Raw genomic sequence first — 16,676 nt, 5'->3', positions numbered from 1 at the left:
TTAAACCCACAAACCGTGAGATCATGACCTGAGCTGAAGCTGGATGCTTAACCGACTGAACCACCCAGGTGCCCCAAGTGTCTACTCCATATTTTCTTATACTAGCTCATAGGGAGGGATGAGGTCACTTTGTTCTTGATGGGAGGATTTAGATATGCAAGTTCCCCACTTTGTCTTCATTGACACCGTGGGGATGCCTTGTTATCTCATGATGGAAATTGAAGACTTGGGCTGTGTTGACCTTTTCTGACATCACCCCAATGGGTTGCTTGAAGTATCTCATTACAGCATGGGGAGGGTCCCATATCACCCTTTGCCAGTAGGGGTGGAAATGGGGCCTTAGTTTTTTTCCTCTATCAGTAGCTGCACTGGAGCAGTTACTTTCTGAAAATTTTGTCTTGCTAGATTTTCTTTTTCTTGTTCCTTTGGCTACAGACAGTACGCTTTTGGAGGGTTGGTTTCATCTGTGTTTGGTGTTTTGGGGTTATCAGCTTCTCTAGCGCTCAGCTTCTTAGTCTTTGATATATGAGATAATAATGAAAATCCAAGGAATTTACTGTTGTTTCATTCTTTGGGTCATGACGTCCATATATAGTCTTTGTTCTCTCTGTTTCCTTAAGTTTGTTCTATATGTAACCTCTCCAGTTTCTACTTGTACATGATGAGAGGAATAGGGAAAAGTACATCAACTTCCATGTTTTCAACAGTAGAAAGTGTATTTCATGTAGTACTTGATAACAGAAATTACCTCTAAACAATCTTTGGATTGAATCCAGGTGGATATTGTTTTTGTATGCTTTTTATTTGTTTGTTTTTAAGACTAAATGCCTCTAGGCAAATTTTATTGGCAGAGATAATAATGAATTCAAATTAAAAGTACAAAGCAAAAATAAAGAATCAACCCCTGGATATACATAGGTATCAAACAGAGTCTTTCTTGACAACACAGAGACTTAATCATTAGTTTTAACCTGTTAAGTTTTATTGTGATTTTTTTTTTGTGATTTTTTTTATGTGTGCTGTGGTTCAAACACTTCTCTTTATTCTGGACCTTTGATCCAGTTGTAGAGTAGCTGATAATGTATGGTAATAGTTTTCAGGTTTTAGGTAGTCTTGTATTATAGAGTTTGTTAGAGTCTCATGGTCAAGTTTTGCCTTTGGTCAGATATGGGTATATCTGTGAGGATTTAATATTTTCAGAGGTTTACTATGGAATATAAAAGAAGTATTATCCAAAGCACTAAAGGACAGCTGTATTGTTATAAAAAGCAAGATCTTTCTTTTACAGGTAGCATAGTATTTTCAAATTTCTTCAACAGTAATATTTTACAGTAAAATACTAGAGTAGATGCTAAAAAGAGTTTTCTTTGTATTTCTTTCTTGTAGGAAGATGGTTTAGAAGATGATGAAAAGAATTTCTATGACTCTGATGATGAACAGAAGGAAAAGACTGATAAAACAAAGAAGTCGTATACGATGGATCCAGACCATAGACTTTTAATTCGGAATACAAAACCGTTGCTTCAGAGTAGGAATGCAGCGGTATGTTAATCCTTACAAGAAATCATGGATTTTTTAAAAATAGTGGTTAAAAGTATGTAAGAAATAAACAAGTCTTTATTTTTTAGTGTGCTAATGAAGCACTTGTTTGTTTATATATCAAAAATCAGGTTTGGATGAGATTACTTAGTTTGGTAGTTGTATGCCTACTGGACTTCATTTACTTTTTTATGGTTTTGTTCATTGGCTTTTCCTAAGATATGAGCCCAAGATGTTTCTCAGTGGATTGGAAGACTGTGCATATTTCTATTACTTAGTTGTAGTTGCAAGCACTTAATCTGGTATCAGTCTATAATATTCATATGAACCTGATAAGGGTTTTTAAGAGACTAACATATAAAAAAAAGCACCTAGCATAAGGCCACATACATAAATAAGTTTTAATTGGTGGAAATAGATAACAATTAAAAATCATCTTCATTTGAGTCCTGAGTTTGTTTTACTTTGTTTTATGTCTTTTTATTTTAAATATGCTTCATATTTCACAAGAATACATGTACACAATAAAAAATTAGAAAATAGGGACTAGCAGAACTTAAAAAAAATTAAACTATCATATTCCTGTCACTCAGAAATCACTGTATAATATCTTGATGCATTTTCTTCCAGATCCTTTTTCTGTATAAATATATATATTCACTCGTGCCTATGTCTACACATACATATTTTTTAAAACGATAAAAATCATACTGTATGTAGTACTTTTCAGTCTTTTTTTTCTTTAATCCTTTCTATTTCAATAAAATTTCGTCTCATTTAATACCAATTTATCTTATAAGTAGATAATCTAAACTGGTATCTCTTGCACCAGGTTGTTACAGTTCTTAAACCTCTCAAGTCTTACAGAATACTCTTCTGGGTTTTCTCTTTCCTTCCTTTGTAGTGCCATTTAATTTTTTTTCTTCTGTACTCTATGTTTCCTGTTAACTGAAGGTTATATCTAAATGTTAGATGGAGTCAAGTAAAACATTTTCTTAAAATTTTTTAATTCAAACATGTTCTTAATGAATTGTCCTGTTTAATTAGTAAAAACTCTGAAAATATTGAATTGTATTTGAATTACTTTAAGTTTTCTTATGCTTGTGACTTTAGAGCTTAGAGCCATAGTAATTAGCCAAAGTTTTTTATCTTATACTTCAATGTAATTTCTATGTCATTATTAAATAACCATACACAGTAATAAAAAATATTATTTTACTGATGTAAAATGTGCTTAAATTGGCCAGCTTATATTTAAGTAGCTGTAACTTGCCACTTAAAACTCTTCTTTATAATTGGCCTTGGGAATTGATTTTATAATCCAAATACTTACTGACCAAAAATTGTTCTTGAATGGTGAGACAAGTAGAAGGAGCTTGCGTTTCTTGTCCCCATCTGTTTTGATTCCCTGCTTACTTGATTGTATACCAAATAGACATAGTTTATTTTTTGTCCCAGTATGTTTTGGTAGGTATTCTGCTTATTTGATACTGCTAAATATATCAAGGCTGACTTTGAAGGATTGTGAATAGATTTCTTTATTTTAGCCCTTTTCTCAGTTAAAGGAGAAACTTTGAGAATTTTTTTTCAGGAAACTTCTCAGTGCTGTGTAGATTGAATTGCAGACACGGGGCACTGGAAGCAGTGTTAGGAGGCTGTTTTAACAGACTAGATAAGGTGATAGTGCTATCAGTAGTTAGGAATAGAAAAGTGCTTATAGGATATACTTTATCATAAATGTTCATAATGTAACTGTAGAAGGCCTATCAATTTGTTTATTTTACTTATTTTGGACTTTGGAGATATGGGAGTTTCCCTCTTAAGGAACTTTTACAAATTAGATTATAAATTTCAAATTCTGGTTATTGAAGAAATTTTAAACTGTTAGATTTGTAAATATTGGGGGAGAATAAGAGTATGTAGCCCTTGTTGACTTGAGGGCGTGCCCTAATTAATATATGAGAAGAGGTGACATACTAAGTGGCATCTAGAATCTTAAAAACATTGCCATATATAGAAAGTACAGTTTACCTTCTTTCCAGTAGCATTTGACTGTTTTTAATAAAAATTATTTAATTATTTTCTGTAGAATACATTAAAATGAAGCCTCAGCTTTTCTATTATGTATTAATACTTATTAGCCATCTGCATGCTTTAATATTTTTTAACTATTTATTTTTAAGAGAAAGAGCCTGAGGGGAGAGGCAGAGAGAGGGGGACATAAGATCTGAAGCAGGGTCTGGGCTGATAGCAGAGAGCATGATTCAGGGCTCAGACTCAGGAATCAGGAGATCATGACATGAGCCAAAGTCAGATGTTTAATCGACTGAGACACCCAAGCGCCCCTACTTTAGTATTTTTTTTAAATGACTATCACTTGCTTGTAGATTAAGCATTAATTGAGATTTTATTTTATAAGATTTTAAATTCAGTAGTTTGTTCTGTAACGAGAGTGTCTTTGTGGATCATAAATGAAGAAGTAAAATATCCTTATACTCCTCAAATTCCCAATATTTGAAAGCTATACATCAGCCTTATTAAAAAAAAAAAAAAAGTACAACAAAGTGCCAAACAACAGTGCATTTAGGACTCTGTGAATTGTATTTTTAAAACGTATCTTAATTGTAGAGGGAACTCCTTTATCTGGAGCATCCTTAGGTGCTGTGTACTCTTTAAGCACATGTTAATTTCAAACATGTGTTTGTTAGTACTTTATAGACTAAGCAGAAGTAAAGTAGTAAAAAGATTTTCGGAACTAAAGTCAAGATGATGTAACTCTTTCTACATTTGTCACAAGTTAAACCGGATAACTTTTTCAGTTTGGAGTTTTGATATCTGGAACTAAGTGTAGAGGCATGCAGGGGAAACATAGTACTCTTACATTTTATCACCCTTATAATGGCTTTGAAGCAAAGACTATTTTTAAGGTTCTGAATTTTGGAAAAAAAGATAATTTAAGTACTGTTTTATAGGAATTGTTTTAATAGAACTCATTTAATTATAACTTCCACGTACTGGTTTTTAAAATTTTTCAGCTTATTACTTTTCTCCTAAAGTATCTGGACTTCATTTGGAGAGACATGCTTACCACTTTTAAAATATTCCCACTTTCAGAGCAGAAGCAGCAGTATTGACAAGAGTAGGGGACTTAGAGTGCCATGTCAGGCTCTGCTGTGCACTGGCAGACTTTGTGTAGTTCATTTAACCTCTGTTTTCTCATGACATCTTTTTTTCTGTTCTTTCCTCTGTATTGGTTTTCTAGGGCTGTCCTAACAAATTACTACCAAACCAGGTGAATTAAAACAACAGAAGTTTATTTTCTCACTTTTTAGTAGGGCCAGAAGTCTAAAATTAAGATATCAAAAGGTTGGTTCCTTCTGGAGACTCCAAGGGAGAACCTGCTTCTTGCTCGTGTGTAGTGGTTGCTAAGAGTTCCACGTTCCCTGGCTTATAGATTCGTCACTCCAGTCTCTGCCTCTATGTTCACATTGCCTTCTCTGTGTCTGTCCTTTCATGTCTCTGCTAAGGACACTTACTGGCTTTAGGGCCTACCCTACTCCAGTGTGATGTCATCTCCATCATTATCTTAATAATATCTGCAAAGATTTTATCTCCAAGTAAGGTCATATTCTGAGGGTAGACATGAATTCTTGGGAGGACGCTCTTCAGCCTGCCTCACAGGGTAGCAACATATTCATCTTACTTCACAGGAATTTTGTTGGCGTTAACTTGTAGGAATGCACTCTGAAACTGTGGCAAATGTACTTTGAAACTGTAGCATGCTCCTGTGTTCATAGCTTGTATTTTCATACTTTATCTTTTAGGTTGTTATGGCAGTTGCCCAGCTGTATTGGCACATATCACCCAAATCTGAAGTTGGCATTATTTCTAAATCACTAGTGCGTTTACTTCGTAGCAATAGGTAGGACATGATTTTATGTTTTTTTTATTGCTTCAAAGGTAATGTTTGAATAAATGTCATCTGTCTTTCAGACATTTATTACATGGATCTATGTTATATCATTAAGATTTCATGCTTATGGGATCATCATTAAAGCCTTTATATGATTTATCTTTAGGTTAGAGATAAATATAAACATTTTTTAACCTCAGGCTCAAAGAGATTGGAAATGCTTCAGCAAAGTTTAATATAAGATTTTTATCATTTGTTTTCTGTGTATTAAGAATTATAACATTGTTTCAGCTATTTACCTTACCCTGAATATTTTGTTATAATTTGTTATTTTAAATTTAAATTTTTTTCATTGAATGCTTACCTCTACTAATAGAATTGGGAGTGTGTGGGAAGATGCATGTTTATTTTTGTCTTTAACGTGACCTCAGTGTCACAACTACTTAGCCCTAGACTGTTTTTTGCCATTCTTTAGTGTTCCTGTTCTCTCTTCTGTCTTTATACACATTCTTTTCCTTTTTATCAGTTCGATAATTTTTCTTCTCTATAGCTAGCTCAAAGGTTATCAGAAGGATCTGGAATGCATCTTTCACATGAAACTTTATACCAGATTCATTTCTACCTTCATTTTTTAGTTATTTGGACATAAAATAACATGACTTTTTTTTTTAAATCTATCTTTTCACTGTGGTCTGAATTGAGTAACACCATGAGCATCTGATCAAGAGTTTTTGTTCATACTGTGGTCATGGTTATTCCATTAGCCCAAGAATTCCTTCCTCGCATGTGTTCAGAACAGCTACAGTATTGGCTTTACATCTTAGGAATACAGGATTGTAAAATTGGTTTTAACTCCCCTCATGATGTATCAAATCTAATTTAATAATAGCTTATAGAAAAAATGTGCTTAAAAAGTAGACATAAATATCTTAAATTTACTAAAAACTTCTTAATATTTTAGTCTAGTTGAATGCAATATGAATCTTATTGCTGGTTTTTTTTCTTTAACATCCTATTTACATAAAGATACCTAAGTGGAAAATATATCCAGTGAAATTCTCCTTTACTTTCTAGGGAGGTACAGTATATTGTCCTACAGAATATAGCAACCATGTCAATTCAAAGAAAGGTATGTACATTGTGAACACATAATTCAAGAGAGAAATGAATGCATTATTATCATAAATGTATTTATGTATATATATTTTTATAATCTAGGGTATGTTTGAACCTTACCTGAAGAGTTTCTATGTTAGGTCAACTGATCCAACTATGATCAAGACACTGAAGGTATGCATGTGCTTGTTTTCCAGGTACCCTTAGTACACGTTTACTTTTAACATACTGCTATAGCTTCTAGTATCTACAAAATGGAGACCTGCTCCTAAAAAACACAGACACATTTAGGGATTTTCTTTATGCTTTCTAAACCATATTATATCCACTTTCTGTGCTGCATCCTGAGAATACAAAGTTTATACATGCTACCTGCACCTTGAATAACTCATAGTACACTGAAGGAGACAGTCATATAGATGGATAATTTCAGCACTAGTGTGTGTGCAGACCAGAAAGATGGGGTTAATTCTCTAGGATTTAGAAAAGACTTGTGGAAAAGTTGATGTTTGAGTGGATCTTTAAAATTTTTTTTTTATACATTTATTTACTTTTGAGAGACAGAGAGAGACAGAGAATGAATAGGGGAAGGGCAGAGAGAGAAAGAGATATAGAATCTGAAACAGGCTCCAGGTTCTGAGCTAGCGGTCTACACAGAGCCTGATGCAGGGCTCGAACCCACTAACCGTGAGATCATGACCTGAGCCGAAGCCAGACGCTCAACTGACTGAGCCACCCAGGCACCCCTTGAGTGGATCTTTAAAGAATAGTATTTTTGTGAATTTTTTTTTATCTTGGTTAGTAGATTGATTGGGAGTTTGTGGGTTTGGTGGTAGGAGAAAGGAATACTTTATGCTAACAGAGATTATGAAAGGATGTTGTACTTACAGATCTATAACACAGATTAGAGTGTAATTAGGGATATAAAGCTATAGTAATTAAAACAAAGTGATATTTAGACAGAAAAATAAGTGGGATGGTAAAGAACGTGTGGAAATAGATCGATGTGTATGAAAATGTACTATATAATAGAGAACACATTACAAACCAGTGCAGGAAGGATGGACTTTTCAGAAAACGTTGGAATGATGAGGTATGCACATGGAAAGTGGGTTTAATTATAAGAAAATTTAATACACATCTAAATTGAAGGATATCTTATGGGTGCTTGGGTGGCCCAGTTGGTTGAGTATCCAGCTCCTGATTTCAACTCAGGTTGTGATCTCACGGTTCATGAGATCGAGTCCCATGTTGGTTTGTGCACTGACAGCGTGGAGCTTGCTTAGAATTTTCTGTCAGCCTTTCTCTCTGCCCCTCCCCCAATTTCTTCCTCTCAAAAAATAAACAAACATTAAGAAGACAAATTGGAAAGATATTTTAGAAAATAATTGGTTTGTCATCATCAAAAATTTCAAGGTTATTAAGGTCAAAAGAAAGACTGAAAACGTTTCAGGTTGAACAGACTAAAGATACAACTGAGTTCAATGTATAATATTGAACTGGATCCTTGTATAATATAGGATTGAGGTAATTTGTAAAGTCTAAATGGGAATATGATTACATAGATATATGTGTCAGTGTTAATTTCTTGATTTTCTTGATTCTATTGTGTTCTGTAGGACAATGTCCTTGTTTATAGGGAATGTACACGAAAGTAATTGGGAATGATGTGGTATCAGATTGGTAACCTTCAAATGGTTCAGATCAAAATTGTTCTTTTTACTTTTCCTACATGTTTGAGATTATCTTTTAAAAATTGTACAAAAAATTCAAATGTTCTCATCAAAATAAAATACAAAGTCAAGCCATAATTTGGGAAAAAAATATTTCCAGTACATATTTCTAAAAATGACTAGGACTCAAAATACATAAAGAACTTCTACAGTCTAACCCTTTTAATTGGAATCTTCAGACCATTTTATTTATTTATTTAGTGTTTGCTTATTTTTGAGAGAGAGCGAGCACAAGCAAGAAAGGGGGTGGGGGGGAGAGAGAGAAAATCAGAAGCAGGCTCTAGGCTCTGAACTGTCAGTACAGAGCCCATTTATGGGGCTTGAACCCACAAACTGTGAGATCATGACCTGAGCCAAAGTCAGATACTTAACTGACAGCCACCCGGGCACCTGTTTTTTTTTTTTGTTTGTTTTCTTTTTAGTTTTTCAAACATGAATTTATTTAATTGAGAGATAGAGCACATGAGCAGGAGAGAGAGAGCGGGGGGGGGGGGGGAGAGAGAGAGAGAGAGAGAAAGAGAGAGAGAGAATCCTAAGCAGTCTCTGTGCCATCAGTGCAGAGCCTGACATGGGGCTTGAATTCATGAACCATAGGATCATGGCCTGAGCCCAGATGGATCAAGAGTTAGACGCTAAACCAACTGAGCCACCCAGGGGCCCCTAGACCATTTATTTTAAATGTAATTATTGATATGATCATGTGTGTGTATATGTCATATATACATCTGTTCTCTGTTCCTTCTTTCCTTTCTTGCTTTCCCTCAGATTATTTGAATATTTTTATGAGTAAAAACAAACTTTTTTGGTGAGTCTGTTGGAGGACTTTAACTGCATATTTCTTATAACTATAAATCCAGAAGAGAGAATTAAAATGTCCCAAGTATTTGGGATGGTAAAATGAATGAATACAAATCAAGAGACTTAATTAGTATCTGGAAGACAGAGGTATTACATGGAGGGCAAATTGTTTTTCAGATTTATTAATAAAGGGGGGAAAAGCCCAGCTACCTTGAGTTGTTTAGGTTAATTAGATATAGGGACAACTGGGTGACTTAGTCGATCAGAAGAGCTTGGAGCCTGCTTTGGATTCTGTGTCTCCCTGTCTCTCTGTGCCCCTCGCCTGCTCACGCTCTCTCTCTCTCTCAAAAATAAACAAACATTTAAAAAATTTTTCTTTTAACTAGATATAAATTGTAAAGTTGGGACAAATAGGGAAGATGGGGGATTCTCTTTTTTCCTAATTATTTTTAAGTATTGTGTAATGATGTGTCCTTTCTTTGGATATGTAGGATCTGAAGGGTGTGATGCCTCAGTATTTGTAACAGTGTGACTTTTGTTAAAAATAGAAATGACCTTTGTATTAAATGTCTAGTCTTTATTAATCCTTTTTATTTATGTTTTAAAATGTTACTCTTTTCTCTACCCTAGCTTGAAATTTTAACAAACTTGGCAAATGAAGCCAACATATCGACTCTACTCCGAGAATTTCAGGTTTGTATACAATGCTAATTATAAAATAACTCCTAAGATATTTGTTCAGTTTACAAATATACGTCTTTCTCAATTTAGAAATAGATAGTTGTGTTAAATAACATAGTGACTTGGGACAAGTTTGAGAACTAAGAAATTAAAAATTTTCAAGAATAAACATTAACTACAAATTCAAAATTTAAGGGACATGGAATAGTAATCCCTTTCATGTTTTCATTAAATTTGAAAGACTGGTTTATAACTGTGGGGTTTTTTTGAAATTATGTTTTTGGTAAGGATTCCATCTCTCTGTGCTGTTATCAGTGTCAGTCCGAACTCTGCATTCATGAAAATAGCTTCACTTCTTACTTGCTCATCCTGTTTCATTAACCTATTCTCTTTTAGACTGTGTCTTCTTAGCTTTATGTATTTTTGGTCTAAAATTTCTGTCATGATGTTTTTATCATTGTTTTTGTTTTGTTGTATTCATTTAAACCATTAATGCTTTTGTTTGAGGTTAAGAGTATTATTTAAATATTACCTCCTGGATGTGACCTTCACGTTGGCGTGGTCAGCGCTGGAGACTTAGTCGCTAGATGATAGCAGTAGAAAACCTTATCTCAGTATCTCAGTATTTCTTCAGCAGTTTTCTGAGTAAAAATATACCGCATGTTACACACAAACCACAGTTTTTGTCAACTCCCAACTTTTATGGATTTAATTTATTTTGTTGCTATAATCCTCCTGTATACCCTATTAAATTTCCTTTTAGATAAATAGACATTGTATTTTTTAAACTATGATCTTATACCTTGAAACAGGAATAGTAGAATATTATCGCGTGTCTATGATTTATAATTTCTTTACTTTCACACCATATGTTTTCCTAGGAGGATGCCTTGTAAAAGTAGGATGTTAAGGATATCTTGTCATCCACATTTATATATGCCAGAAAATACAGTATCTTAAGTTCTTAGCCAGTAATCTACAGCTATAGAACATTGTTTGGATTTGATTTTTACCTCATTTCTTTAGGTTTGCTTTTTTTCTAAATTTGTAAAAAATTTTTGTCTCATTATTTGTGTTTGCCCCTTTCTTGTTGTGGGTAATCTCTTTGTATATCTTTATGCTGTCAGTTTCCTTCTTATGTCAGGTTTACTGGGTATGTAGGCTGTGAGTCTCAGGAAATTTTATGGCATCATTTAATTGTACAGAAGTGACTCATTGGACCTATTTCAGATATTGGTGATCTAGCGATTTCATTTAATTTCTTTTAATATTAGGATATAAGGTTTGTTGGTTAGTCAGACTTTCTAATATATTTTATCTCTATATATCTACTTTTATTACTCAATATTTATACCTCATTTGTGTGGTTTATGGGTTATGTTTATAGATATATACAGTTTACTTGCAATAGTAATATTTTGAGTAAAATAGAGAATTTTTCTAACGACGTATATTTTCTAATTGAGTAAATTAGGTTATCAACTGGGAAGCAGTTTAAATAAATTGATCTGACCTACATGGAACCAAGAGAATTTGTTTTATTTATTTCTTCAGTATTTATTCTTTCTTGGTACTATTTTCACAAAATTTGTATGGTTTTAGATATTCTTAGATTTTTCTCTTTGGTGCCATTTATCTGTACGTCCTCTTTGGCATGTTAGATAACCATAGTGTTAATTGTACATTATGTTCTTCTCATTTGAGGTTGGCAATCTTGTTTTTAAAAATTCTGTTGAGGGACACCTGGGTGGTTCAGTTGATTTAGTGTTCGATTCTTGATCTCAGCTCACACCTTGATTTCACGGCTGTGAGTTCAAGCCCCACATTGGGCTCTGCGCTGGGTTTGAAGCCTACTTAAAAGAAAAAAAATTCCATTGAGGGGCACTTGGCTGGCTTAGTAGAGGACGCAACTCTTAATCTCAGGGTTGTAAATTAAGCCCATGTAGAGTGTAGAGTTTACTAAAAATTGAAAAAAATTTCAGTTGAACGCAGGATTTTAAATTTTGTTTACATATAATAGATAAATATAAATATGCCTATTTAAAGTATACTCATTTCTATAAACCATAAAAACTGAAGTTTAATTAGGAAAGTTATAATCAAAGTGAAATTCTTTAGTGTTTTAGTAAATTTTATAAAGATCTTTTAACATTCTATCATTAAACCAGCTATATCTTTTTAAATTTATATAAATATATAGTTTACATTTTTATTTTTATTCTTTAAACTTTTTTTAGTTTTATTTATTGGGGGGGAGAGAGAGAGAAAGCAGGGGAGGAGCAGAGAGAGGGAGAGAGAGAGAATCTCAAGCAGGCTCCACATTGTCAGTGCAGAGCCTCCTCTGGGGCTCGATCCCACAAACAATGAGATCATAACATGAGCTGAAATCAGGAGCTGGATGCTTAACTAACTGAGGCACCGAAGCGCCCCTACAGTATATTTTTAAAATATTCTTTTAAAGAAAATATATTTCAAAAGGATGGTATTTTATTATAAATTGAATATATATATATATATATATAATATAATATATATAATATATATATTAAGTCTTTACTGAAACACTACACACTGTAGCTGTTGTAGTTTTATTACATTCAGATACCATTTTGAAAGTAAAATGTTTACCTGTGGTATATTTGTCCTTTTCCTTCTCTTCTCCCAACTTTAGATTTAGTGTCTCTGAAAAAGCAACCCTTTTTTTCATAGATTCACAGATGCTGCTGGTTAAATGAACTGAAACCTCCAAAGAGAGTTCTCATCATCTCTTTCAACCTTGCACTTAAACTAATTGCTGTCTTTGGGTGACTGCTCCCCACTATCTGTTTTGGAGTCACAAGCCTCTGTGGCCACAGGTGAATGAACCTGGCTTGAAAATGTGCCTCTTCTAAGGCACATTGTTTAAGTAAAAAACGAAATTAAATTAAGCTGAGTGATGATTTGGACCTCTTGTGCATATAAATGAGAGTATTGTGTTATATATTACCAAGTTTTTATTTTTGACAAAGCTTAGTATAATAGGGATCATTTTGTTCACTTGATAGTACCCCAAAGTATAAACTAATTGGACTGGTATTTTTTTAGACCTATGTGAAAAGCCAGGATAAAGAATTTGCGGCAGCCACTATTCAAGCTATAGGCAGGTGTGCAACCAACATCTCAGAAGTCACAGACACATGCCTCAATGGCCTGGTATGTCTCTTGTCCAACAGAGATGGTAAGTTAGCAATTTCAGTTTACTTTTAAGTAATTTATCCTTTGAATATTCTTGGCATGCTCTTTAAATTGTAACATTTTTTAACATCGCATTTTAGCGTTTCCAGTATGTCAGTAGCATGGTTTGTGATGAGAGTAGCATTTCATCTTTGAAATACGAAGACACGTACACACTTTTTTGTTGCTGTTTTAGTAAATTAGATAATGAACTTGCAAACATTGTTTCTCCTTAAACAAGAACTAAGGAAGTGTACTTTATTTCACTTCTTCACAATTTAATCACTTTGATTATACCCTTTCCACAAAGGGTCTGTTTTACTGCTGTAATGACATAGACATCATGCAGAATATTGGTTCACCTGCAGAGGGTGCTAAAAGCAGGCAAATGACTACTACATGGAGAAGTGGCTGGGTCAGAAAGTATGTTCATTGTGTCTCTTCAAAGGTTTTTTCCTAAAGATTCATCTAATTATTCATATTCGGTATTAAACTTGATTTAACAGTCATCAGTTTCACAGAGCTTCATGTTTTTAAGTCAAACAACATGTAAACATTTTCTAAAACTGGATGGGTGATAATCAGTAAAATGCATCTGGGTTTCATACTGTTCAGTGGTAGAATGTCAGTTATTTTTATGGTATGGCTTTAGAAAGTGAAGCCATTTGGAGAAAGAAATATTAGTCAACTTACACCTTTATAATAATGTATTTAGAGGATTTTTGTTATAATTGTATACTTGATTAAAACATTCTTTTTATGATAAGCTTAATTTTTTTGTATAAAATCATTGAAATTATTTGTGGAATTCTAAGTATATTTTATCATATTTAGACCCAAGGATATACGAGATAGCAAGCATAAATTGAAACATAAGAAAGTTGAATACATTTTATATTTATATTTTATTTATATTATTTATATTTTCATTACAGTAACTCTGTTATCCCTAATTATCTATTCCTACATGTAGATCTCTTTAGAAAACTGTAACATTGTGATAAGTACTTTTAAGGATATTACTGAAACAAATTTAGCCCCAGTAAGAGAGATTTTTTTTATTGTGAACGTAAAATTGTAAACCTTAATCCTGTAAACTCAAGATAATATGATGGGCAGAACATTTTTCTACATGCAATATTAAAATTCTAAATGAATGGTAACAAAAATCGTCAAGGAAATAGATTTTTAAAAAAAAATAATGACTGTAGAAAGTAGAGGAGCTTAAGATTTTAAATGTCATTCATTTTACCCATTTCTACTTTTATTTTTTTCAATGTTTATTTATTTTTGAGAGACACAGAGAGAAAGAAGGATCGCCCATGGGAATGGGGAAGGGACAGAGAGAGAGAGGGAGACTGAAAATCTAAAGCAGGGGCTAAGCTGTCAGCCCAGAGCCAGATGTGGGCTCAAACTCACAAACTGGGAAATCCTGACCTGAGCCAAAGTCAGATGCTTAAACAACTGAGTGACCCAGGCGCCCCTTACACTTAATGATAACATCTTTTTTGTCTGTATTTTTGAGAGAGAGAGAGAGAGAGAGAGAGCTTGCAAGCAGGGGAGGGGCAGAGAGGGAGAATGACAGGTTTAAAGCAGGTTCTGCGCTGATGGCAGTAGCAAGCCTGACAGGGGCGCAAACTCCTGAGCTGTGAGATCATGACCTGAGGCAAAGTTGGGCGCTCAGCTGACTGAGCCTGCCAGGTGGCTATGAGTATGCTTTAACTGTGAGTTGAAAAACATGTTTTGTTTCCTATATCTTAATAATGACTTTCTATTTGGTTATATGTGGTTTGTTTCTTGGTAAAATATCTCCAGAACATTAAAGGTGATGAACCAAGGTTTTCCAGGATAATTATTCTTTTAAAATGTATTGCATACAAAAGTACTACAAAGTATTCAGAATACTCATTACTTCTTTTAACTACAAAATAATATTCAAAGTTTCTGAATTTTAGTTTTTGACCCTCATTTCTCATGTGAAATTTGCAAATTGTGTATTTTAGAGCAATTATCTCTACTTCAGCTTTATAATATATTAATTTCTTTAAAAATATCTTTGATTTTAGTTTAAAAGATGAATATTCTACCTTTATAGCGCTTGGAAGGGAAGAATGGATTATTTTATAATTAGATAATGGGGAACAAGTATAATCTATATTCACTCTTAAAGGGGTAGGAGGACTTACTAATTTAAACTCTCATATTTTAATATTTAGTCTTTTGTTTTTGGCAAATCAAAGCTATCCTTCTAACCATGGCTTTTTTTCCTGTAGTTTGAATATTAGAAACTTAAATTATATTTCCCAATTCTGGTTGTATAATCATCATTAGCCTATAGTATCTGATTCTTTGATTACTTATTATATGAGCTACACTTTTGTAGTTTGGAAACCTGAATAAAAGTAACCAGTAAACAAATAAAGAGAATATTCATATTAAAATCAGTAGCATTAAGGAAGGTAGTAGTATTTTTAACTTTAAAATGGCGATTCCTGATAACAGAGCCCCTTTCTTCTCTTAAAAGATCTGCTTTTAGGGATAGGTATCAAGAATGAGGCCTCAGTTTCTTTAAAATCTCTTAAGATCTTTTGAGGCTTTAAGGATCTGTGATTTTTGATTTTATGTTACTACAAATACCTCATCATCTCTTCAGATAATGTATCTTAAAACCTTAGGGACAACATTTAGGCTCCATTCTTTTTTGCATGTATTCAACATAATGTTTTTAGACATGTAGGTTTTTGTTTTTGCTTTTTTTTTTTTTTAACGTTACTGACTTCTCCCTTTTTGACATGTAGAGGGCTTTTCTAGGCAGACTGGAAGCTTGCCTAAAATTGTGCAATATCAGTAAGATTAATTTGATAATTTCTCAAGGATCTTTATGAGAAATCTGCATTTCAGTTGGCTTAGGATGATTTAATTCTTATTAATATATTACTTCAGGTAATATATTAGGAAAATTTGCTTGCCTAAATAATCTTACCATCTCCTATAAACTAAAAGTATTGGGGCAGAGAGCTACTTGGTGTTTCATTTAGTGTTATATAATTCAGTAAGCATTTATGAGAACACGAATCGGTTGGGGGTATTTAATAAATGTTGAATAGATGAATGAGGTACTAAGTCAGGCTGTAAAAGGTTCTTCCCTTTCCAGAGTTAGCAGTCTAATAGAAGGAAACAGTAATTTAAAACAAATGTATTGCGGTCCTTTTGTATATTGACCAGTTCATCTGTGATGAGCTGTCTACTTGCACGCAGAACTAGATTACCTATGTTTGAATGTTAATGTTATCTTGAATAAAGTACTCAATCTTCCTGTGCTTCAGAGTCTTCATTTGCAAAATGAGTATAATAGTAGACTATAGCAACCTTGAAGACTTACGCTAAGTGAAACAAGCCTGCCACAAGAAGCCAAATACTGAATGATTCCACTGTTGTTAGATATCTAAAATAGTCAATTCATAGACTCACAGAGTGGAATGGTAGTTGCCAGAGGATGGAGGAAAAGGGAAATGGGGAATTACTAAACAGCAAACATAATGTTTCAGTTAATTAAGCAAGTTGAGTAAGCTCTAGAGATTTCCTGTACAACAATAATGTAAGGGCACCTGGGTGGCTCAGTTAGTTAAGTATTGAACTTCGGCTCAGGTCATGATCTCACGATTGTGGGTTCAAGCCCCACG

The 16,676-nt window shown here is 33.5% G+C and overlaps 1 protein-coding gene across 5 annotated transcripts in view; it reads left to right on the top strand.

Annotated features, from left to right (window-relative positions):
• AP3B1 (adaptor related protein complex 3 subunit beta 1) overlaps nucleotides 1-16,676 on the top strand; it is a 245,805-nt gene that overhangs the window by 104,260 nt on the left and 124,869 nt on the right. For all 5 annotated transcript variants that reach the window (XR_003909937.1, XR_003909938.1, XM_029942469.1 and 2 more), the window contains exons 8-13: nucleotides 1,387-1,542; nucleotides 5,364-5,461; nucleotides 6,527-6,581; nucleotides 6,671-6,742; nucleotides 9,730-9,792; nucleotides 12,865-12,997. Coding sequence is in view for 3 of the 5 variants with exons in the window: in XM_029942469.1 (XP_029798329.1) it covers nucleotides 1,387-1,542; nucleotides 5,364-5,461; nucleotides 6,527-6,581; nucleotides 6,671-6,742; nucleotides 9,730-9,792; nucleotides 12,865-12,997 (577 nt within the window). In the remaining 2 variants the exon portion in view is untranslated. The remainder of the gene's footprint in view (nucleotides 1-1,386; nucleotides 1,543-5,363; nucleotides 5,462-6,526; nucleotides 6,582-6,670; nucleotides 6,743-9,729; nucleotides 9,793-12,864; nucleotides 12,998-16,676) is intronic.

The sequence above is a fragment of the Suricata suricatta genome, chromosome 6 (genome assembly GCF_006229205.1).
Source record: "Suricata suricatta isolate VVHF042 chromosome 6, meerkat_22Aug2017_6uvM2_HiC, whole genome shotgun sequence".
NCBI lineage: Eukaryota > Metazoa > Chordata > Mammalia > Carnivora > Herpestidae > Suricata > Suricata suricatta.
The sequence above is the reverse complement of the archived record's forward strand: the minus strand, read 5'-3'. Positions and strand labels throughout refer to the sequence as shown.